Source organism: Medicago sativa, chromosome 5 (assembly GCF_051527215.1).
Source record: "Medicago sativa cultivar Bolivia chromosome 5, Bolivia_mono, whole genome shotgun sequence".
NCBI classification, from domain to species: domain Eukaryota; kingdom Viridiplantae; phylum Streptophyta; class Magnoliopsida; order Fabales; family Fabaceae; genus Medicago; species Medicago sativa.
In genome coordinates this window covers 2,451,656-2,478,151 of record NC_140753.1, presented here as the reverse complement: position 1 = coordinate 2,478,151, position 26,496 = coordinate 2,451,656, and the positions used below count along the sequence as shown (strand labels likewise).

Genomic DNA, 26,496 nt, shown 5'->3' with positions numbered 1-26,496 from the left:
ACATGTGCCTTTGAGGGCACAAGTTAACATTTGCCAAAAAAGTTTAACTATGTGTTTAGTCCTTATAAATATGTCAATTTTTCTTTTTTGTCTCCGTTTTTAGAGGGTATAAAACTAAAAGTTGACATATCTAAAAAAAATAAAAAAGTGAACAATACCTCCTTGAATCAGAATTCTGACCACTTTAATGTTTTCAAACGATATAAAATCACATATCAATAATCAAATAAAATTATTCCAACGAAACACAATTATTAATCAGCAGAGATACAAAATTTAAAATCAACCATACCTCCTTAGACCCTTTTTTGTATCAAAATAATGCAGTTTAGAATATCAAATTCGCACCTGCCATGTTTTAAAGTTGTTAAATTGAACAACTAAATATGCTTTTGATCGAAATAAATATATCTTTATCGACTATACCTCCAACAAAAATCTCTTCCACTTTTAGTGAGCACATGACACATCGTGATGAGATGAAAAGTAAATAACGAAACAATTCATCGACATTAATCTTTAAAAAAAAAACTCGAAAACGCATGATATTTGGTGTAAAACTATCGAATACGATTTGTGTAAATACCTCCAACAATAATAAGTTTGTATCAACTCCGAAAAAATTGATACAAAAATAATAAGGTTAGGGCCAAACATTATTATGGGCATTAGAAGTTAAAAAAACGAATCTCACGAAAATAAACACCACCAAGAAAATAGTGATCAAATGGAACAAGCGATCTAACCACAACTGGAAAATCACCAAAAACCTATGGTATCAACAATTCGAAAAACAAAACTCGATGTCAACAGCAATACGATCAATACAATTATAAAAGGTAAACTTCATTAATAATAGATAAGTTACACATCCAGAGCAACAACCCATCCAAAACACATAACCACAGTGTTGAATTCCAACGAACAACACACATGCCAATAGAATAGGAACCAGACAAAGACAGCATTGGAACATCCTATTCCCACGAGTCTATAAACAAAATGGCATGTATGAGATATAACAAGCTAAGTCAGCATCCCGGGGTACAAAACAACATAATAAACAGAACATAGAAAATAATAAGACTAAGATATCATCTACTCCCCACACACATAAGCGCGAAGACAAAGCTAAGGAGAGCAAGACCCAAACATCTTAGGCTTCTTCAAATCATTAGATCCAACCAAATCAACAATGAATTCAGATAATTTCCTCTTTGCAGAACCAATCCTTCCAGCAGATTCAACAAAAACACCACATCCAACAACCTCTCCGCGAACAACATTTGGTTGACCGACCTCTTTTCCAGACTCAATAACTTTCTTATCGGATTCAACAGATACATCAGCCAAAGCATTGATATTGTCCACCTCAGCAAAGGATGGCTACACAGCAAAAAACAATAAACGAAAATCAAAACGTAAAAAAGACAGCATGGCCAAATACAAAGAGATATCAACAAAATCAGCATCCCCAAACAAGAGCCGTAAAATTCAAGTACTTACTTTGGGCAAAAGACATGGAAAAAACCTCCGAAAGAACAAGTCCACAACACCAGGGTCACGGTTCAGCTCCAAAACACAGAAACAAGGACAACCACTCCCAACCAGATGCTGATCTCTCTCTACCTTAAACAGAACTACATCACCAACCTTCAAATCAAAGTCATCAGGATACAAGGTGGAAGCTCCATCCTATCAACAATGTCGGAAAGCAATTAAGAAATTAGCATCTTTACCATCCAACACACACATGTTTTGGAAGACACGACTCAATGTGAGGAGAGGAATAAGTTATTAACCTCAAAACAGGACAAAGATAGATTTGGATATTGCAGGCTATTATCAACCAAAAGGCATAGCACATAGAATTTTTCAAATATATTGAAAGACCACCTTAATATAATAATGTACAGCAAACCAAAATACGAAGTAAATTAAACAAGACTTTTTACCATGCTAGACAAAACATCACAAGCCTGAGAAGCAAGCTCCTGAACAAGGCCATCAAACAAAGCAAAAACTGCAACGCCAGTCCCATCTACAACATTAAGTTTTACACGATACCTAAATAACAAGAAAAAGGATAGTAAAAAATGAACAAATTAAAGAGTGTACATGAAAACTAAACCATAAGAAACGCAACACATACCTTGGAAGCAGTTTGAGACCATTTTCAGGAATCCACATGTCCACCCCTTCCTCAATACCCTCAAATGAAACAGGCACCACAAAAACACCACAATCAGAACCTTCCACCAAAGCACACAAATTCCTCACAAGACAGGTCCCAACAAAGTCATCAAACTCCCTGACAATTTGCACGAAGGACTTATTCCTGGAGCATTTATCCATGACTGAAAGAGATAGACATAATGACATTACATAACATACAAACAAGTAACCAATCAGGTAGATTTTTTTTTTAAAAAAAAACAGGACACAAATAAGAAAAAGAGAGACCAAAATCCACCAACGTCACCTCAAAAATCAAGTGGGCAAGAAGAAGCTAAAATCGAAACCGAGGTGGAATTAAAATTTAAACCTAAATCCAGGACAGATGATTCAAAAATAACATAGAAGAGAAGGTGTATATATAGAGAAAAGGGCAAACCAAATTTTGCAAACCAGCCCAAATATTCAAATTAAAACTTGGAGGGAATACATTAGGCTGAGTCATCAAGATCAAATCAAAGGTATGCTACACCTAGATAAGTCTTAGCATTATGAGATGAGATAGAGCACAAGTGAATGACGGCAAGAAAGCCTAGTTGCCATGTTGTTGCATAGGCACGGGCAACGAAGAAGAAAATAAAGAAAATAAAATCAATTAGCAAAATATAAATCAATAATGACATCTAAAGGAGATAGTGGCGGCGTAAATTAGATCTGATGTAACACCCCGTTCTCAAAACAACGTAATATTAATAAATAAAATCAGAGTAATCACACAACGGAGTGTCACACTACTTTTCAAAATTTCATAAATAGAAAATATCTAATTATTTAAATACCAACATTTAGAATATCTTAATAAACTGCAGCGGAATAGTTCTTTAAAAATATAATTTCAACCAAATCCTACGTCAACGAAATTATTGGCACAAAGGCGTCAACGAATAGACATTATCCTCAACAATAATAAACCCAACAACGAGGTCTTTTCAAAATATGATACATAAAAGAAATGAAGAAGACATTCGCGACAATCCCCATCCTAATATGTATCAGAGCCCTAGACACTTGAGCCAATCAACCTACAAGCCATCATTACCTGCACATTACCCACGGTCGAGGCAACATATACGCAGAAGGGGTGAGAAACTTATCCAATAATAATAATATATAATTCATCAAATTAATGAAAACATCAACAATTCAACAACAAGCATTATCAAGTTCATATATATATATATATATATATATATATATATATATAACTCAGCATCATATTCATTTTCAACTGCATTAAGCAACATCTACCACAACACCAACGTCATTATCAACAAAGAACACCAACTCGACTATGCAACATCATCAACTTAACATCATTTAATAAGGATAAAGCATCCTACCACATCTTAGTCATCAACAACATATATATTCATCATTATATAACATCAATTAATATCATCCATTAACGTCAGAACAACAACAACGTCATCAAGAACAGCAACAACATCTTCAAGAACTACAACAACATCATCAAGAACAACAACATCAACCTCAACATGTCCGAAACGAACAACAACATATCACAACATACATCATTAAAAATGTATATAAAAATATACATATAGCAACAACATAATCATCTTCAACAACGCTGAACAACAACAACAAATTTGTTATCAATAACGACACCGACAACTCGACAATGCAACGACGGCAACGACAACAACGACAACTCGACAATGCAATGACAACACGACAACTAATGCATCATGCATGTGGTACCAATCTACGCGCGTTGAATGCTAAGCATTCCAGGGCATTAGCCCCCAACAATATGGATGGTTAAAGCATCCCAGGGCATAAGCCCCCAACAGGTGAATGATAAACATTCCAGGGCATAAGCCCCCAACGGGTTGAATGATGAACATTCCAGGGCATAAGCCCCCAACAGATGTGAGTATGCAAATGGACTCAACTTGTGTATATCAACATACAACTTCAACAGCGACTACAACAACAACATATGTGCCTAAAACAAGTATGACACACTCCCCAACTTCGACATCGGATGATACAACGACATCAACAACGGAAATCAACAACATAGCATATATATAAATCAATTACATTCATCTCAAGGTCTAAAACATCCCCCAAAAGCAATTAAGTTTTGATCAATAGAACATAAGTCAAATATCCATAAAACACCTCAACTAAATCCCTAACACTTAAGTTTGAAGTTGGGAAACCAACCATAAGTTTTTGGACTAACTTGGGATTAGTTATGCTAAGTTTTCTTAAGGTTTTCTGAAGACCCACTTGGACTATTTTCATCATAACTCAAAAACTATGAATCATTTTCATGTCAAACCAAAACCATTAGAAAGCTAACTCAAATATCTACAACTTTTTTGTTTACACCGAAAGCTAATTAAACACGGAAAGGGGCGAAAAAGACACATGAACGCAACAATCGAAGTTCTGACAGCACGCAACGAAAACACAACAAGCAGTCACCCATGAGGGGCTGCCTTGCTGCGCCCAGGCGTGGGAAGGCAGTAGCCCACCTGCGACGCAGCTCTGTGCAGTCCCATTTTTTCGGTTTCACCGTTTCGTCCGTAAAAACCTAACCGTTACTCCGAATCCGATTCCGTTTTCGCCTACGCGTTCTATTCGACAAATCCTATCATATTTTACTGAAAAAAAAATCATATTTTTAAATATCCAAAACAGCTTATCCTAGAATCACTTATTTCTCAAAAACACTTAAAATCACTTTTTCTCAGAATCTCAACTTTTCATCAACCCAATTTCTGATCACCCAAACCCCAAAGTGATTTGCAACAATGTTTATAGGTTCTATGGGAAACATAGCAGTCAGAACAACATAGAAAACACGCATCCTCAACATAATTCATTTCATTATAGCAATCTAGCATAACTTTCTAACCCTAAAATCAAGAATACAACAATTCATCAAATTTCAGAATTATACATATTATTAGTGAAAGGAATCCCACCCTTACCTTATCTCAGCAAATTCTACAGCAAAAATGGTTGGATTCTCTCTTCCTAGCTCTTCTCCTAGCTTCCTCTTCCTTCTCTCAAAACCAGTTTCTAAAGTTTTTACGTGAAAATGTTTCTGCCTCCTTTTCTTTCTTTTTTTCTCCCAAAAACTATAACCTCCCATCTTTTCATTTAACTCCCACTAAACTCACATAACTACTATTTAATTCCCTTTAATTAAAATAAATAATAATTCTATATTATTTCTATTTCTCATATTATTTCCTCAAATAATAAAACAATATTCATTCAAATAAAACACAACTCCATAAATCATATAATAAAATAGAATTACACCGTATATCACATAAAATCACACAAAACATATATTTCACATGAAATCACACACACACACACACACACAGATATATATATATATATATATATATATATCAAATAAAGTCATATAAAAATATTCACACATCTACTAAAAATAATTAAATAAAAATGGGGCGTTATATCTGACACGAATCAAAACTGTAAGCTACACACCACCATCCGACAAAAAATCTAAACAATATTTCTAAAACAAATCAACACAACCAACGAGCAAATAATTTATTTAAGTAGAATAGAATATATGTTCGTGAATAAAACCCAAATAATTCAGAACTAAAATCACCGATCTATGTTGCCTCTTGTGTTTTATTTGGATCAAAACACACCTTGGAAAAAATGATAGATAACAACAGCGATCCCCTGAATAACATCTTCTACACTGCCTAACCGAACCGAACCGAATATACCCATAATAACCCGTAAAATTCACTCGATCAACCCGTAACCCGTTTTAACCCGAACCGAATGTCTAAATTTATATCGGGTTGGTTGGGTTCATTAGGATTGACCCGTATTTGTCCACCCCTAGCGACTACAACAACAACATATGTGCCTAAAACAAGTATGACACACTCCCCAACTTCGACATCGGATGATACAACGACATCAACAACGGAAATCAACAACATAGCATATATATAAATCAATTACATTCATCTCAAGGTCTAAAACATCCCCCAAAAGCAATTAAGTTTTGATCAATAGAACATAAGTCAAATATCCATAAAACACCTCAACTAAATCCCTAACACTTAAGTTTGAAGTTGGGAAACCAACCATAAGTTTTTGGACTAACTTGGGATTAGTTATGCTAAGTTTTCTTAAGGTTTTCTGAAGACCCACTTGGACTATTTTCATCATAACTCAAAAACTATGAATCATTTTCATGTCAAACCAAAACCATTAGAAAGCTAACTCAAATATCTACAACTTTTTTGTTTACACCGAAAGCTAATTAAACACGGAAAGGGGCGAAAAAGACACATGAACGCAACAATCGAAGTTCTGACAGCACGCAACGAAAACACAACAAGCAGTCACCCATGAGGGGCTGCCTTGCTGCGCCCAGGCGTGGGAAGGCAGTAGCCCACCTGCGACGCAGCTCTGTGCAGTCCCATTTTTTCGGTTTCACCGTTTCGTCCGTAAAAACCTAACCGTTACTCCGAATCCGATTCCGTTTTCGCCTACGCGTTCTATTCGACAAATCCTATCATATTTTACTGAAAAAAAAATCATATTTTTAAATATCCAAAACAGCTTATCCTAGAATCACTTATTTCTCAAAAACACTTAAAATCACTTTTTCTCAGAATCTCAACTTTTCATCAACCCAATTTCTGATCACCCAAACCCCAAAGTGATTTGCAACAATGTTTATAGGTTCTATGGGAAACATAGCAGTCAGAACAACATAGAAAACACGCATCCTCAACATAATTCATTTCATTATAGCAATCTAGCATAACTTTCTAACCCTAAAATCAAGAATACAACAATTCATCAAATTTCAGAATTATACATATTATTAGTGAAAGGAATCCCACCCTTACCTTATCTCAGCAAATTCTACAGCAAAAATGGTTGGATTCTCTCTTCCTAGCTCTTCTCCTAGCTTCCTCTTCCTTCTCTCAAAACCAGTTTCTAAAGTTTTTACGTGAAAATGTTTCTGCCTCCTTTTCTTTCTTTTTTTCTCCCAAAAACTATAACCTCCCATCTTTTCATTTAACTCCCACTAAACTCACATAACTACTATTTAATTCCCTTTAATTAAAATAAATAATAATTCTATATTATTTCTATTTCTCATATTATTTCCTCAAATAATAAAACAATATTCATTCAAATAAAACACAACTCCATAAATCATATAATAAAATAGAATTACACCGTATATCACATAAAATCACACAAAACATATATTTCACATGAAATCACACACACACACACACACACAGATATATATATATATATATATATATATATATCAAATAAAGTCATATAAAAATATTCACACATCTACTAAAAATAATTAAATAAAAATGGGGCGTTATATCTGACACGAATCAAAACTGTAAGCTACACACCACCATCCGACAAAAAATCTAAACAATATTTCTAAAACAAATCAACACAACCAACGAGCAAATAATTTATTTAAGTAGAATAGAATATATGTTCGTGAATAAAACCCAAATAATTCAGAACTAAAATCACCGATCTATGTTGCCTCTTGTGTTTTATTTGGATCAAAACACACCTTGGAAAAAATGATAGATAACAACAGCGATCCCCTGAATAACATCTTCTACACTGCCTAACCGAACCGAACCGAATATACCCATAATAACCCGTAAAATTCACTCGATCAACCCGTAACCCGTTTTAACCCGAACCGAATGTCTAAATTTATATCGGGTTGGTTGGGTTCATTAGGATTGACCCGTATTTGTCCACCCCTAGCGACTACAACAACAACATATGTGCCTAAAACAAGTATGACACACTCCCCAACTTCGACATCGGATGATACAACGACATCAACAACGGAAATCAACAACATAGCATATATATAAATCAATTACATTCATCTCAAGGTCTAAAACATCCCCCAAAAGCAATTAAGTTTTGATCAATAGAACATAAGTCAAATATCCATAAAACACCTCAACTAAATCCCTAACACTTAAGTTTGAAGTTGGGAAACCAACCATAAGTTTTTGGACTAACTTGGGATTAGTTATGCTAAGTTTTCTTAAGGTTTTCTGAAGACCCACTTGGACTATTTTCATCATAACTCAAAAACTATGAATCATTTTCATGTCAAACCAAAACCATTAGAAAGCTAACTCAAATATCTACAACTTTTTTGTTTACACCGAAAGCTAATTCAACACGGAAAGGGGCGAAAAAGACACAGGAACGCAACAATCGAAGTTCTGACAGCACGCAACGAAAACACAACAAGCAGTCACCCATGAGGGGCTGCCTTGCTGCGCCCAGGCGTGGGAAGGCAGTAGCCCACCTGCGACGCAGCTCTGTGCAGTCCCATTTTTTCGGTTTCACCGTTTCGTCCGTAAAAACCTAACCGTTACTCCGAATCCGATTCCGTTTTCGCCTACGCGTTCTATTCGACAAATCCTATCATATTTTACTGAAAAAAAAATCATATTTTTAAATCTCCAAAACAGCTTATCCTAGAATCACTTATTTCTCAAAAACACTTAAAATCACTTTTTCTCAGAATCTCAACTTTTCATCAACCCAATTTCTAATCACCCAAACCCCAAAGTGATTTGCAACAATGTTTATAGGTTCTATGGGAAACATAGCAGTCAGAACAACATAGAAAACATGCATCCTCAACATAATTCATTTCATTATAGCAATCTAGCATAACTTTCTAACCCTAAAATCAAGAATACAACAATTCATCAAATTTCAGAATTATACATATTATTAGTGAAAGGAATCTCACCTTTACCTTATCTCAGCAAATTCTACAGCAAAAATGGTTGGATTCTCTCTTCCTAGCTCTTCTCCTAGCTTCCTCTTCCTTCTCTCAAAACCAGTTTCTAAAGTTTTTACGTGAAAATGTTTCTGCCTCCTTTTCTATCTTTTTTTCTCCCAAAAACTATAATCTCCCCTCTTTTCATTTAACTCCCACTAAACTCACATAATTACTATTTAATTCCCTTTAATTGAAATAAATAATAATTCTATATTATTTCTATTTCTCATATTATTTCCTCAAATAATAAAACAATATTCATTCAAATAAAACACAACTCCATAAATCATATAATAAAATAGAATTACACCATATATCACATAAAATCACACAAAACATATATTTCACATGAAATCACACACACACACACACACACACACACACACACACACACACACACACACACACACACACACACACACATATATATATATATATCAAATAAAGTCATATAAAAATATTCACGCATCTACTAAAAATAATTAAATAAAAATGGGGCGTTACAACTCTCCCCAACTTATAGAATTTCGTCCTCGAAATATTATCTCAAGCAAACAACTCAGGATATGACTCCTGCATCTTACTCTCCAACTCCCAAGTAAGACTTTCACCAGCTGCCCTTCCCCAAACAACTCTCACTAGAGGTATCTCCTTGCCTCTCAACGTCTTCACCTTGCGATCATCAATCCTCAAAGGTAAAGTTTCTACTGTAAGGTTGTCTCTAACTTGCACATCATCTCTAGGAATGACATGTGAAGAATCCGCTACATACTTCCGAAGTTGCGACACATGAAACACATCATGCAAGTTCGAAAGATGTGGTGGCAAACCAACTCTATAAGCCACTGTGCCAATTCTCTCAGATATTTGATAAGGACCAATAAACTTCGGAGTCAACTTCTTGGACTTCAATGCACGACCCACACCGGTCATAGGAGTGACTCTCAAGAACACATGGTCACCCTCTTGAAACTCAAGGTCCTTCCTACGCTTGTCATGATAGCTCTTCTGTCGACTCTGCGACGCTTTCATATGCTCTCTTATCATCTTGACCTTCTCCGTAGTCTGCTGAACTATTTCAGGTCCCAACACGATACTTTCACCCGACTCAAACCAACACAAAGGAGTCCTACACCTTCGACCATATAAAGCTTCGAAAGGTGCCATACCAATACTTGAATGGTAGCTATTGTTGTACGTGAACTCTATCAATGGTAGGTGACTGTCCCAAGCTCCACCTTGCTCAAGTACACACACCCTCAACAAGTCTTCTAATGATTGAATCGTTCTTTCTGACTGACCATCCGTTTGCGGATGATACGCTGAACTCAACTTCAATTGAGAGCCCAAAGCTTCTTGCAAGCTTTTCCAAAATCTCGAAGTGAACCTCGGATCTCTATCCGACACAATACCCGACGGGACACCATGCAACTTCACAATATTATGAATATAAATCTCCGCCAACTGAGCTACTGAATAGGTGATATTAATCGGAATAAAGTGTGCCGACTTCGTCAATCTATCGACAACAACCCAAATGGCATCATGCCCTCTTTGAGTGTTTGGTAAACTCGTCACAAAGTCCATGGAGATGCTATCCCATTTCCATTCCGGCACATCTAATGGTGTCAACAAACCAGCAGACTTCTGATGTTCAACTTTCGATTTCTGACAAGTTAAACAAGCATAAACAAATTGCGCGACATCACGCTTCAATCCAGACCACCAAAACAGTTTCTTCAAGTCATGATACATCTTTGTAGCTCCCGGATGGATACTCAAGCTACTTCTGTGACTTTCTTCTAAAATCAACTTTTTCAATTCATTATTATCAGGGATACAAATCCTGCCTCGGAATCTCAACACTCCTTGATCATCAACCTGGAAATCACCATCTGCAGTCTGATTACTAGCAACCATCAAGTCTACAAATTTCACATCAACTTCCTGTGCTTCCTTGATACTCTCCAAGAATTCATTATTAATCTTCAACATACCCAACTGCACACTCTGAGGTGCCAATTCACAAACAAGACTCAAGTCTCTAAACTGCTCTAGCAATTCAAATTCTTTCACCATCATAGCCGACATGTGCAATGTTTTCCTACTCAAGGCATCTGCAACCACATTGGCTTTACCCGGATGATAATTCAAACCAAAATCATAATCCTTCAACAACTCTAGCCACCTTCTCATGAATTCTCAACTGTCTAGAAGCATAAGCTACTACCTTACCATCTTGCATAAGCACACCACCTAAGCCCAACTTGGACGCATCACAATATACAACAAAAGGTTTATCTGGCTCTGGTAAAATCAAAATTGGAGCCGTCGTCAATCTTCGCTTCAACTCATTGAAGTTATTCTCACACTGAGCATCCCACACAAAAGCTTTACCTTTACATGTCAACTGAGTCAATGGAAGTGCCAACTTCGAAAATCCTTCGATAAATCTTCTGTAATAACCAGCCAAACCAAGAAAACTTGTAATCTCCGTAACTGACTGAGGAGTCTCCCATTGTGATACCGCTTCAACCTTTGACGGGTCTACAACAATTCCACTACCAGAAATAATATGGCCAAGGAAACTCACTTCACTTAACCAGAACTCGCACTTTGACAACTTTGCATACAACTTCTTTTCTTTCAGCACCTGTAAAACAATCTTCAAATGTTCTGCATGCTCTTCTTCATTCTTAGAATAAATCAAAATATCATCAATAAATACAACAACAAACTTATCCAGAAAAGCATGAAAAATTCTGTTCATATACTCCATGAACACACCAGGTGCATTAGTAACACCGAAAGACATCACTTTATATTCATAGTGTCCATACCGTGTCCTAAAGGCCGTCTTCTGCATATCTTCATCCTTCACCTTAATCTGATGGTAACCTGACCTCAAATCAATTTTACTAAACACGCGAGCACCCGCTAATTGATCCATCAAATCGTCAATTCTCGGAAGTGGATACCTATTCTTTATCGTCACTTTATTCAGCTGACGGTAATCTATGCACAATCTCATGCTACCATCCTTCTTCTTAACTAGCAACACAGGTGCTCCCCAAGGTGACACACTTGGTCTTATAAACTTCTTATCAAGCAAGTCTTCTAACTGCTTCTTCAACTCTGCCAACTCGGAGGCTGACATACGGTAAGGAGCCATCGACACAGGCTTCGTACCCGGCACAAGATCGATTGAAAATTCAACCTCCCTCTCTGGTGGCACATCTGGAATCTCATCAGGAAAAACTTCTGGAAATTCACACACAACTTGCAACTTATCAATCTTCGCTTGGTTCTCAACGGACAAAGATGCCATCTATGAAAACAATTGACTTCCGTCAAGCATCAACTGCTTAGTAGACAAAAACTCCGCTCCACTTTCTTCTTCAGCAGAAGAAAAGTACACCAACTTACTAAAACAATTAATATGGACACGGTTGTACTCCAACCAGTCCATACAAGGGGTTACACAACAAACAACAAACAGGACAACAAGGACAATACAAAATTGTCACACAACACTACTAGGCTCGACACGACTCTACTAATTGGCCGGACGGACCAACTTGCTCTGATACCAATTGTAACACCCCGTTCTCAAAACAATGTAATATTAATAAATAAAATCAGAGTAATCACACAACGGAGTGTCACACTACTTTTCAAAATTTCATAAATAGAAAATATCTAATTATTTAAATACCAACATTTAGAATATCTTAATAAACTGCAGCGGAATAGTTCTTTAAAAATATAATTTCAACCAAATCCTACGTCAACGAAATTATTGGCACAAAGGCCTCAACGTAATAGACATTATCCTCAACAATAATAAACCCAACAACGAGGTCTTTTCAAAATATGATACATAAAAGAAATGAAGAAGACATTCGCGACGATCCCCATCCTAATATGTATCAGAGCCCTAGACACTTGAGCCAATCAACCTACAAGCCATCATTACCTGCACATTACCCACGGTCGAGGCAACATATACGCAGAAGGGGTGAGAAACTTATCCAATAATAATAATATATAATTCATCAAATTAATGAAAACATCAACAATTCAACAACAAGCATTATCAAGTTCACATATATATATATATATATATATATATATATATATATATATATATATATAACTTAGCATCATATTCATTTTCAACTGCATTAAACAACATCTACCACAACACCAACGTCATTATCAACAAAGAACACCAACTCGACTATGCAACATCATCAACTTAACATCATTTAATAAGGATAAAGCATCCTACCACATCTTAGTCATCAACAACATATATATTCATCATTATATAACATCAATTAATATCATCCATTAACGTCAGAACAACAACAACGTCATCAAGAACAGCAACAACATCTTCAAGAACTACAACAACATCATCAAGAACAACAACAACATCAACCTCAACATGTCCGAAACAAACAACAACATATCACATCATACATCGTTAAAAATGTATATAAAAATATACATATAGCAACAACATAATCATCTTCAACAACGCTGAACAACAACAACAACAAATTCGTTATCAATAACGACACCGACAACTCGACAATGCAACGACGGCAACGACAACAACGACAACTCGACAATGCAATGACAACACGACAACTAATGCATCATGCATGTGGTACCAATCTACGCGCGTTGAATGCTAAGCATTCCAGGGCATTAGCCCCCAACAATTTGGATGGTCAAAGCATCCCAGGGCATAAACCCCCAACAGAGGAATGATAAACATTTCAGGGCATAAGCCCCCAACGGGTTGAATGATGAACATTCCAGGGCATAAGCCCCCAACAGATGTGAGTATGCAAATGGACTCAACTTGTGTATATCAACATACAACTTCAACAGCGACTACTAGGGGTGGGCATCGGTTCGGGTAGGGTCGGGTTCGGGTTCAAACACCCAAACCGAACCAACCCACGGGTTATAAACAAGGACCCTATTGAACCTAATTTTTTAATCGGGTTATTCGGGTTCGGGCAGTTCGGGTTCGGGTTGAAACAGGTCGGGTTACCGGGTTGTGAAGATGAGGGAAAAAAACTGGTAAGGATCATAGATCCAGAAGGGAAAAAAAACCAAGTATATGTCAAATTAATAGTTTCACAACAATAACAACAACACGAACAGCCACGACCATTTCACTGCAACAACTAGTTTTTCCAACAACAAGGACCACCATCCAATCCAAAGCTAGCAGCCACAAACAATCACAACAACAACCAATTTATTTCTTCTACATGTGACCAGAATCTCGTGAATGAATCTAAGAGAATAGAAAAGAAACAAATCCAGTGAATGAGATGAAGAGAGGAGGAACGGTGCTGCTGGCTGTGTGAAGTCAGAAGGTGAGATGATGATAACAGAGTATAAAATTAGGGTTAAGAGGAATATTACTGAGGGTTAAGGTGGGTTTGGGCTGGGTTAAAATAAAGTCTTTTTTTTTTCCATTTTGGGCCTTGTGAGAAACAAGCCTGGAAAAATTACTACTAAGATTAATAATAATAATAATAATAATAATAATAATAATGGTTCATTCAGGTTACTCGGGTTAGTTTGGGTTCCAACGGGTCCACAATGGCCACCCGAACCGAACCGAATATACCCATAATAACCCGTAAAATTCACTCGATCAACCCGTAACCCGTTTTAACCCGAACCGAATGTCTAAATTTATATCGGGTTGGTTGGGTTCATTAGGATTGACCCGTATTTGTCCACCCCTAGCGACTACAACAACAACATATGTGCCTAAAACAAGTATGACACACTCCCCAACTTCGACATCGGATGATACAACGACATCAACAACGGAAATCAACAACATAGCATATATATAAATCAATTACATTCATCTCAAGGTCTAAAACATCCCCCAAAAGCAATTAAGTTTTGATCAATAGAACATAAGTCAAATATCCATAAAACACCTCAACTAAATCCCTAACACTTAAGTTTGAAGTTGGGAAACCAACCATAAGTTTTTGGACTAACTTGGGATTAGTTATGCTAAGTTTTCTTAAGGTTTTCTGAAGACCCACTTGGACTATTTTCATCATAACTCAAAAACTATGAATCATTTTCATGTCAAACCAAAACCATTAGAAAGCTAACTCAAATATCTACAACTTTTTTGTTTACACCGAAAGCTAATTAAACACGGAAAGGGGCGAAAAAGACACATGAACGCAACAATCGAAGTTCTGACAGCACGCAACGAAAACACAACAAGCAGTCACCCATGAGGGGCTGCCTTGCTGCGCCCAGGCGTGGGAAGGCAGTAGCCCACCTGCGACGCAGCTCTGTGCAGTCCCATTTTTTCGGTTTCACCGTTTCGTCCGTAAAAACCTAACCGTTACTCCGAATCCGATTCCGTTTTCGCCTACGCGTTCTATTCGACAAATCCTATCATATTTTACTGAAAAAAAATCATATTTTTAAATATCCAAAACAGCTTATCCTAGAATCACTTATTTCTCAAAAACACTTAAAATCACTTTTTCTCAGAATCTCAACTTTTCATCAACCCAATTTCTGATCACCCAAACCCCAAAGTGATTTGCAACAATGTTTATAGGTTCTATGGGAAACATAGCAGTCAGAACAACATAGAAAACATGCATCCTCAACATAATTCATTTCATTATAGCAATCTAGCATAACTTTCTAACCCTAAAATCAAGAATACAACAATTCATCAAATTTCAGAATTATACATATTATTAGTGAAAGGAATCCCACCCTTACCTTATCTCAGCAAATTCTACAGCAAAAATGGTTGGATTCTCTCTTCCTAGCTCTTCTCCTAGCTTCCTCTTCCTTCTCTCAAAACCAGTTTCTAAAGTTTTTACGTGAAGATGTTTCTGCCTCCTTTTCTTTCTTTTTTTCTCCCAAAAACTATAACCTCCCATCTTTTCATTTAACTCCCACTAAACTCACATAACTACTATTTAATTCCCTTTAATTAAAATAAATAATAATTCTATATTATTTCTATTTCTCATATTATTTCCTCAAATAATAAAACAATATTCATTCAAATGAAACACAACTCCATAAATCATATAATAAAATAGAATTACACCGTATATCACATAAAATCACACAAAACATATATTTCACATGAAATCACACACACACACACACACACACACACACACACACACACAGATATATATATATATCAAATAAAGTCATATAAAAATATTCACACATCTACTAAAAATAATTAAATAAAAATGGGGCGTTATATCTGACACGAATCAAAACTGTAAGCTACACACCACCATCCGACAAAAAATCTAAACAATATTTCTAAAACAAATCAACACAACCAACGAGCAAATAATTTATTTAAGTAGAATAGAATATATGTTCGTGAATAAAACCCAAATAATTCAGAACTAAAATCACCGATCTATGTTGCCTCTTGTGTTTTATTTGGATCAAAACACACCTTGGAAAAAATGATAGATAACAACAGCGATCCCCTGAATAACATCTTCTACACTGCCTAACCGAACCGAACCGAATATACCCATAATAACCCGTAAAATTCACTCGATCAACCCGTAACCCGTTTTAACCCGAACCGAATGTCTAAATTTATATCGGGTTGGTTGGGTTCATTAGGATTGACCCGTATTTGTCCACCCCTAGCGACTACAACAACAACATATGTGCCTAAAACAAGTATGACACACTCCCCAACTTCGACATCGGATGATACAACGACATCAACAACGGAAATCAACAACATAGCATATATATAAATCAATTACATTCATCTCAAGGTCTAAAACATCCCCCAAAAGCAATTAAGTTTTGATCAATAGAACATAAGTCAAATATCCATAAAACACCTCAACTAAATCCCTAACACTTAAGTTTGAAGTTGGGAAACCAACCATAAGTTTTTGGACTAACTTGGGATTAGTTATGCTAAGTTTTCTTAAGGTTTTCTGAAGACCCACTTGGACTATTTTCATCATAACTCAAAAACTATGAATCATTTTCATGTCAAACCAAAACCATTAGAAAGCTAACTCAAATATCTACAACTTTTTTGTTTACACCGAAAGCTAATTAAACACGGAAAGGGGCGAAAAAGACACATGAACGCAACAATCGAAGTTCTGACAGCACGCAACGAAAACACAACAAGCAGTCACCCATGAGGGGCTGCCTTGCTGCGCCCAGGCGTGGGAAGGCAGTAGCCCACCTGCGACGCAGCTCTGTGCAGTCCCATTTTTTCGGTTTCACCGTTTCGTCCGTAAAAACCTAACCGTTACTCCGAATCCGATTCCGTTTTCGCCTACGCGTTCTATTCGACAAATCCTATCATATTTTACTGAAAAAAAATCATATTTTTAAATATCCAAAACAGCTTATCCTAGAATCACTTATTTCTCAAAAACACTTAAAATCACTTTTTCTCAGAATCTCAACTTTTCATCAACCCAATTTCTGATCACCCAAACCCCAAAGTGATTTGCAACAATGTTTATAGGTTCTATGGGAAACATAGCAGTCAGAACAACATAGAAAACATGCATCCTCAACATAATTCATTTCATTATAGCAATCTAGCATAACTTTCTAACCCTAAAATCAAGAATACAACAATTCATCAAATTTCAGAATTATACATATTATTAGTGAAAGGAATCCCACCCTTACCTTATCTCAGCAAATTCTACAGCAAAAATGGTTGGATTCTCTCTTCCTAGCTCTTCTCCTAGCTTCCTCTTCCTTCTCTCAAAACCAGTTTCTAAAGTTTTTACGTGAAGATGTTTCTGCCTCCTTTTCTTTCTTTTTTTCTCCCAAAAACTATAACCTCCCATCTTTTCATTTAACTCCCACTAAACTCACATAACTACTATTTAATTCCCTTTAATTAAAATAAATAATAATTCTATATTATTTCTATTTCTCATATTATTTCCTCAAATAATAAAACAATATTCATTCAAATGAAACACAACTCCATAAATCATATAATAAAATAGAATTACACCGTATATCACATAAAATCACACAAAACATATATTTCACATGAAATCACACACACACACACACACACACACACACACACACATATATATATATATATCAAATAAAGTCATATAAAAATATTCACACATCTACTAAAAATAATTAAATAAAAATGGGGCGTTATATCTGACACGAATCAAAACTGTAAGCTACACACCACCATCCGACAAAAAATCTAAACAATATTTCTAAAACAAATCAACACAACCAACGAGCAAATAATTTATTTAAGTAGAATAGAATATATGTTCGTGAATAAAACCCAAATAATTCAGAACTAAAATCACCGATCTATGTTGCCTCTTGTGTTTTATTTGGATCAAAACACACCTTGGAAAAAATGATAGATAACAACAGCGATCCCCTGAATAACATCTTCTACACTGCCTATCTCTCTCATTGAATCGAAGGAATATATCAGGAAAACATTACTTCCACCAACCACAATGAGAGAGATAGAGGGTGTAGAAGGCAGCAATCCAAAGAAATTTGGGAAGGAAAAAAGACCGTCATTATATCGAGCAAAAAAAATGAACATCAGGACGTATTTGAAGAGAGAGAGAGAGAGAGAGAGAGAGAGAGAGAGAGAGAGAGAGGGGAGAAACGAAGAAGGAAAAGAGGAAGAAAGACAGATCTAAACCAGCAGAAATAACCAATTTATAGCCACAAAGACGTTTGCCCATTCCCATCCCATTAAAAATATTTAATAATAATTTCCAGATATTTAATGAAAAAACCTCGACAGAAATGGCTCACAATGACCACGCATTTTTAAAACAAAGAACCAAAATATGAGATGTGCACAAACAAGCTTGGGCAATACTTATCTAATAAATTAATCAATCAATTGAATAAATGAATTAATAAATAAAGGATAAATGAATAAATGGCTCACAATTATGACCAATATATAGCCACAAAGACGTTTGCCCATTCCAATCCCATTAAAAATATTTAATAATAATTTCCAGATATTTAATAAAAAAACCTCGACAGAAATGGCTCACAATGACCACGCATTTTTAAAACAAAGAACCAAAATATGAGATGTGCACACACAAGCTTGGGCAACACTTATCTAATAAATTAATCAATCAATTGAATAAATGAGTAAAAACCAATAGCACTGTTGCATCTAAAATAAACCGTTATTGTAACAAAAAATTTAATGAAATCATCCGTCCTGAAACCGAAGAATAAAACAAGCACAATCCATGAAAAAGAAATGTATAAATCCTGTCCGAATCAAAACGTAAGAAAAAAAATCAAAACAATAAGTTGATCAGCACACATCACAAAAAACCTAAGAGAAATTGCTTTAAACATAAGTTCATTAGACCAAATTACCACCTCAAGTTCATTACAGACCACATCGAATTGAAAATATCCACAAATAGCGAAGGCAAAAAGCAAACGCAAAAGGCCCACCTAGCTCTTGAATTACCCAATTAAGACCATCAAACTACTAACGCATACAAATATCCATATCCAAATACATTACATTTCCAAAATAACAGAAAACACTCCAACATGGAGTCACTGCTTTTCAGCCTTGACTACCTTAGAGGGCATCCCAACATCCTTATCCCCCAACTCCTCAAAAACCTCTGAAAGATTCCTCTTAACGGAACTCTTTGCCACAGAGGACCTCTTGAGGCGTTTAGAAGCCACAAACGGAGGAGAAAACCCCTTGACATCAGAATTCACAGTATCCTGGTCCCGCTGGACAACCACAGGGGCAGCATCAGGAGTCTTAGAACCCTTCTCAGCACCCTTAGGCTCCAAAGCAACATTCCCAGAGTCCAAAGAATGAGAAGACAGAACAACCCCAACTGCAGAATCCCCAAGTCCACCATCCAGAGCATTAGAAGAAAGACGAGAACCAGGAGAAGAAGTCCCAGGTAAATCAACCCTAACAGGCTGCAAATCAATACAAAACAACTTGTAAAAAAACTGCCTCACAAACAACATCACACAGAACAGCAAGGCAACACAACGGGAGCAAAAATTCGATCCCACATCAAACACAAAACAAGAAAAAAATCAAACCCATGCAAGAGGGATGTAAGCTCTGCAATTTAACTACAGTGGTAGGGTAATAAAAATGTAATTAGAGTGACCAAACAGGAAAACAAAGCAAGGTAAAGAGAAAGAAAGGGAAATCAGGGACAAGTAATTAGGTATGAACAACTCTTCAAAGAGTATAAGCAGTATAATTTATTTAGTATAGAACCAAGCATTTTAAAACAACAATGAGCCACAGGAGAAATACACCGGGCATTGAATTCAAGCCTTCAAAATCAAAACACCGAACAAACAAACGGAAGCAGAGATAATAATAATAACAATAATAATAATAATAATAATAATAATAATAATAATAATAATAATAATAATAATAATAATAATAATAATAATCAATAATAATTATGACCAAGAAATAAAACAGCAGCAAGGCATCCTATCCTGTTAAAAAAAAAAAACGGACGGCAGGAAGAAAAATCAGACCTCGCGCAGAGTTGCGGTTCCAAACTCCCTTTCATAAGTCTTCACAATGGAGTCATCATCACAGATTTTTTTAACCTTAAAAGAGCTGTCGAATGCAAAAGTACCACCAACCTTCTTCTCAACCTTAAACAGCAACTTCTTACCAACAAGAACATCAAACTCAGCTGGATAGCTAACCCCATTCTCAGCCTAAAAGACGAAAAAAACATAGAAGGATGTCAAAAAATAGGTCCCACGCGTCAAAAGACACCTGGAAGCAAAATAAATATTAAATATAGATTGAATCGTACAACCTTAGACACCTCAAGAACCTGAGCACAAGATTTTCCAAGGATGAAATGAGCATCAGAATCAAAGAGGACAAAGACAGCATCCTCACGGCCATCACTGACACTAACATCAACCTTGAACCTGCACTTGCAAAAAAAACCACAGTGAGGAAACCAAACACGAAAAGGACCAACATCAAACAAACAAAAGAATAAAAGAGAAATGCCAAAAACCTCGGTGTAATCTGGTAGACATGCCTGAAACAATCATTGCAATAATAGGACCCAGAATCTGGACACACCTTCCTGTTATACTTACAACAAGCAGAGTACCAAAAGTCACCACCCTCGACAGGCCCCAAGATAGAAGCAGAGACAACAAAAATCCCCTCCTCTCTACCATGCTTCAGATCATAAATTGTTTTCTTTGGAAACAAGCGAAGAAAATCATCCTCCTTAGAAATTCTTGCTCTAGGCTGAATAACAGCTACTGGACAAGCCGACTCAATTCCATGGACAGCAATCCTAAATCATAACACAGGAACATATCAGTTAACCATCCCAGAACAAAACTGGCAACAAAAACCAAATAAAAATAAAGGAGACATATCGAACCCATTTTTGAATTCGATGGCCTCGGGAATATCGGGATTGACCAAGATCCTGGTGGCATTCATAACATTTTGAATGGAAGCATTACCTGACAACGGAAAGAACGCAAAAGCAAATTCAATGTTAGAGAGATCAACAATATCAACAATATCACAACATGAGACTGAAAAATAGAAATAAAAATAAACACCTCTAAAAATCTTGATCTTCGCAAACTGAATGACCAATACTGGCATTCCCTCCCCAGAGGTCTCCATGCACCTTCTAAGCTCGTCGACATAGTCACCGAAAAGAGCACAATCAACCTTTCCACTGAAAAATCAAAAGACGAACATATTTGAAATCCAAAAACAAGAAGAGAAAATAACAAAAAGACAAAAACCAAAGTGGAAAAAAAGCAAACAACAAGACACAAACCTGTCATCAGTAATCTGAACAACAACCATCTTGGTCATCTTCCCATCCCTAGAATACTCCCTGATGGGGGACATCCCACTGAGCAAACCAATGACATCTAAAGACAAGAAGATAGGAAATGAAGAAGTAAAATTGAAAATTAAAATCTAAATTAAAGGAAAAAGAAACAAATGGCAACCCAAAAAAACATACCTATCAAAAAGGGACATTCCTCATTTAAGACCTTGATATCAGAACACTTCTTAAGAGATAACCCAGTGACAGATATGGAGGAGCATTCAGTGGGCTGCACCTTGGTCTTCATCAAGAACATAAGTTTGAAGTCATGAGATGTTGTCCTGTACGACCCAGCACTCGGCACAACACCAAAGAACGTCATCTTATAAACCTGACCCTCGAAAACCTTTCCCTCAAAACGATACAGCAACTGTTTCCGAATGGAAGCATGAATCTTGACACCCTGGAAAAAATACCAGAGATGAGGAAAAAAAAACAATGAAGGAACGGAAGAAAAATAACAAAAAAAAAACAGCGAACATAGAAAGAAAAAAACAAGACATACCTTATCATCGACCAAAACCATCTCAATGGAATTGGTTTGGCCAGGGCTAAGAAAAGCAGGAACCTTCCAAAGTCTTATGACCCTAACCCTGATCCTCCATGCCTCCCTTCCAGGCTTGATGTCAGACAATGAATCGAAAACAGGATCCATTCCTCAGGCGATTATCCTCTCAATCTCAGGTTGCAGAACTTAAGAAGCAGCACAAAACAAACACAAAAGAAAGTATGTGGGTGAACAAGGGAAAGATGGTGAACAACTCTACACTGGATGACCACATATTTATAGCAAAGTGAAATAAACCTATTGCTAGTGAAAAAATACCGTAATGATGCAATAAAATACGGGCAAAATGAATCGAAATAGGGTCTGGGGCAAAACCTACATCACAGTGTGCAGATAGCCTGCAAGCGATGTAGACAGATAAAACCCCCAATTCTCGATAACAAAACCCCTACCACACAAACAAGAACACAAGACCCACAAAATCGCCCAAAAAATCCAAGACAATCACATCCATCCCACTGATAAACCACACAGTATCGCAGCATCAGCCATACGAGAGCGTCGAGCACCGCGAAACAGTACCCACCCAACTACTACTGAAACGTCAGCACTAATTGGTAACCGCAAAAACGTCATTAGCTACATGAACCTAATTAGCAATACACTGAGCGAGCCATCCCCTATTAAAATAACCTCAAACAAAAAAATAATCGAAAAATCTGAGGAAATCCCCCTAACAATGAACAGTTCGGAAAAAATAATAGGAAAGGCAAGGGTTTTGATTACATGTATTTGACACCAATGTGTGAGTTTAGTATCATTTGTTCTTTTCACATATTTTTTAATAAAAATATTCTATTTGGTTGTTCAAAACAAATGTCCAAATTATTCTTATCCCTCTCCAAGATGTATATTGCTTTATTACTCAAGAACAAGAGACATGTTTAATTGTTCAATTTCTACATCTGATCTCCTTACCCAATGAAGAAAAACAAAACTATTTTGCCAAAAAAAAAAAACTTGAATTTGGTTTATACTTTTTTTGTCTACTTAAATCCAAACCTAAAATGAAATACATGTAAAAATCTAATACCAATTGTAACTAGGGCTGACAATGAACCGAACCAACTCGAAAATAGTTCAAGACTCGATTCGATAATTAATTTGTTGAATTTGGTTCATGAACCAAATGAGTTGAACTTGAGCTCAAAATTAAGTTTGTTAAATTAACGAGTTGAAGTTGAACTATGTGTGGCTCTAACAAAATTAATAAATAAGGATCAAACAAAATTTTCACCAAAACCATTATCCCGCTCAGACAAACCCATACCCAATTCAATTCACAAATATTTCCCCAATCTCCCACTTCACTTCATAGATTCTCAAATCTATTCTTCAACAATCGATTCACTCCAAAATTCCCACAATTGAGTTTCACTTCAACAAACTCAACCTATTCTCAACCATCACACCCAATTGAGTTTCTCCTTCACAACACTGTCACACCCAATTGAGCCTTTTGTCGTCAAGTTCAACGTTTTTTTTCATCTTTACAATCGCTGATCAAGTTAACTTCACAATCTCAGTTTCACTATTTTCCTCAAGTTCGATCAAAGTTTCGCTGGTTATGTTCTCTTTTCCTATTTTGCTCAAAGTTAACATATTACAATCTTAGTTTCACTCTGTTGAGCTTTCAATTTCAATTTTGCTTACATCTCAGCGCAATTGACTTCGATCCATGTTTTTTCTCTGTTATGAACCAACAATTTTGATCTATTTCATTGCAGTTAACTCCATTCTCACTGTCGCCGAGGACCGTCAGCTCTCACTACCATGAAACTGTATTCTGTTGTCGTCGTTGCGATACGCCTGAACAAATCTCAGGTTCAATCTTTCTCATTCGTTTACATCTCTTGTTGCATGTGCTTTTTGACTCTAATCGATGTACTTGTTTGATTTATTTGGTGACAAAAATAGAGAAATTTTTAAATAAGCTAATAAGCTATATTAAGCTACTTAGTAATTTTTTCATTTTTGGTGCATCTTGTTGCTATAATGTGCTAGTTAGTAATTTTAAAAAGTCATTTTCACCTCATTTAAAGTGTTTTTTTTTGTACTATTGATATCTTATATGAAATAAAGGTGGAAAATTAGATAATACAATGGTTAGTATCTTTCTCAGTGCTTAATTTATACATTTATGATGACTATTTTGATTAAGTATTATTTATTATAAAAAAATAATACATGCGACTTGTGTTAAATAATTATAAGAAACCGAACAAAATATCAAAACATGCCATCACTACTTGAAAAAAGGTAGGCCACAATTTATATCTTGTATAAAATGTAGGCTAAAGTGCACAATTTGCCCCTTAAGTTTGAAAATGTTGCAATTTTGGCCCCCTATTAAAAAAATAGCAATTTTGGCCCCCTTCGTCCAAAAATTGCTGAAAAGATGCCACGTGTCCCAAAAAAGGGGCCATAATTGCAACTTTTTGTAAAGATAAGGGGTCAAAAAATATATTTCCCTTATGTTAGGGGGTCAAAAAAGCATATTTCCCTAAACGTGAGGGGTCACTTGCCATTTTTTTTAATAGGGGGCCAAAATCGCAACATTTTGAAACTTAGGGGGCGAAAAATGAAGTTTAGCCTAAAATGTATCGTTTAAGGAGTATTAAACAATGATATGTTTTAAAATATCATTGTTATGTAAATAACCACTCAAATAATTATGTTTAATAATATAGTTTATGAAATTCATACAAACAATTTAGACTCTTTTTCTAATCCTTCTTCAAAAACATTGAATACTCTTCCTCTTTTCCTTCCCCAAAACACTCACCAATTTTTTCGTCGTAGGAGTTGGCAATGTCGCAATGACTATAGTTATCCTAATTGGTGTGCTCGTGATTGTGAGTATCAACCCCAAGAAGCTCCAAGGGGAATTGCTCGACCTTCAACATGCAACAACATTTTTTCAATACTCTACTAAAGTAGCATCGACAAACTATGTTGTGATAGCTGGTTTAGACTTATGTATTGTTACCTCCAACGCTTGACAGATTGACCGAGAATCTAGGTTGAACTTAGTAATATAATTTATTTCTCTCATGAAATGTGAGTATACTTTTCAACTTAGTAATATAGTTTTATTGGCATCTAACGGCAACATCACATATTGTGAAAAAGTTTGTCATTATCCGTATATGATTAACTTACTACTTCTATTTCTTCGTCAAATTTTCGAAGAACAATACGAAGAACAAGAGATTGAAGCTAAAATACAAAGTATAACTTCAGGTTTTATTAGCCTTTATTCATATAATTAATATATTTAACTTTAAACTTATCACTAGCAATAATTTCTCATGTCAAAAAAATCATGTTCAGAGATTGAGATATCACAAACTCTATGTCACATAACTGTGTTACTTCAATTGTTGACCTTTGTCTAAGTTGTCATAAATGATCATTTGAGATGTCTTAATTGTTATAAAAAAACACACCACGACAATATCACACCACATTCTCAAATGAAGTTCAAATACAAAGACAGAGATGAAGAATACATGCATGGTGGTGATCTTCTACCACTACACACGCACGCGAGCTCCACACACCACATCCACACACGTGTGTGTATTTGAGAGATCAAATTACACTAAAGTATTGTTACATTAATATTATACTGTTCAATATCGTTTTATTTGATTCGTAATTTTTAAAATTGATTTTGATATTGTAAGTTTATATCGTATAGATCATCTATGTAAATTTTTATACAAAACTAAAATCTTTTGATATGTTATTGAGACTCACTAAGACTAATTGTTTACACATTCATTCTTATATAAACAATATTCATTCGTTATTCCACATCCATGTTTTTATTTTTACACATTCGTCACTCATTCACACTTTAAATTTTT

At 35.8% G+C, this 26,496-nt stretch overlaps 2 protein-coding genes and 2 long non-coding RNA genes across 4 annotated transcripts; all 4 read right to left on the bottom strand.

Annotated features, from left to right (window-relative positions):
- Positions 1-806: 806 nt before the first annotated feature.
- Positions 807-5,960, bottom strand: LOC146919093 (uncharacterized). Its single transcript, XM_085712343.1, has 5 exons — positions 5,907-5,960; positions 2,153-2,357; positions 1,956-2,067; positions 1,507-1,695; positions 807-1,386 (listed from the first exon to the last, which is right to left on the bottom strand). Exons 2-5 carry the CDS (start codon positions 2,353-2,355, stop codon positions 1,132-1,134), a joined length of 759 nt encoding a protein of 252 aa, XP_085568469.1. The 5' UTR covers positions 2,356-2,357; positions 5,907-5,960; the 3' UTR covers positions 807-1,131.
- Positions 3,027-5,346, bottom strand: LOC146919094 (uncharacterized). The gene is made up of 2 exons (XR_015011345.1): positions 5,202-5,346; positions 3,027-3,274 (listed from the first exon to the last, which is right to left on the bottom strand). It is a non-coding gene; the product is annotated as an uncharacterized LOC146919094 (long non-coding RNA).
- A 6,790-nt stretch (positions 5,961-12,750) lies between the features above and the next one.
- LOC146919092 (uncharacterized) lies at positions 12,751-15,993 on the bottom strand. Its single transcript, XR_015011344.1, has 2 exons — positions 15,887-15,993; positions 12,751-13,064 (listed from the first exon to the last, which is right to left on the bottom strand). It is a non-coding gene; the product is annotated as an uncharacterized LOC146919092 (long non-coding RNA).
- Positions 15,994-19,729: 3,736 nt separating this feature from the next.
- Positions 19,730-22,711, bottom strand: LOC146919091 (replication protein A 70 kDa DNA-binding subunit B-like). The gene is made up of 9 exons (XM_085710600.1): positions 22,562-22,711; positions 22,192-22,459; positions 22,000-22,096; positions 21,773-21,894; positions 21,586-21,670; positions 21,205-21,495; positions 20,995-21,112; positions 20,702-20,890; positions 19,730-20,113 (listed from the first exon to the last, which is right to left on the bottom strand). The coding sequence occupies exons 1-9, from the start codon at positions 22,709-22,711 to the stop codon at positions 19,730-19,732; spliced, it is 1,704 nt and encodes a 567-aa protein (XP_085566726.1).
- Between the last annotated feature and the right edge of the window lie 3,785 nt (positions 22,712-26,496).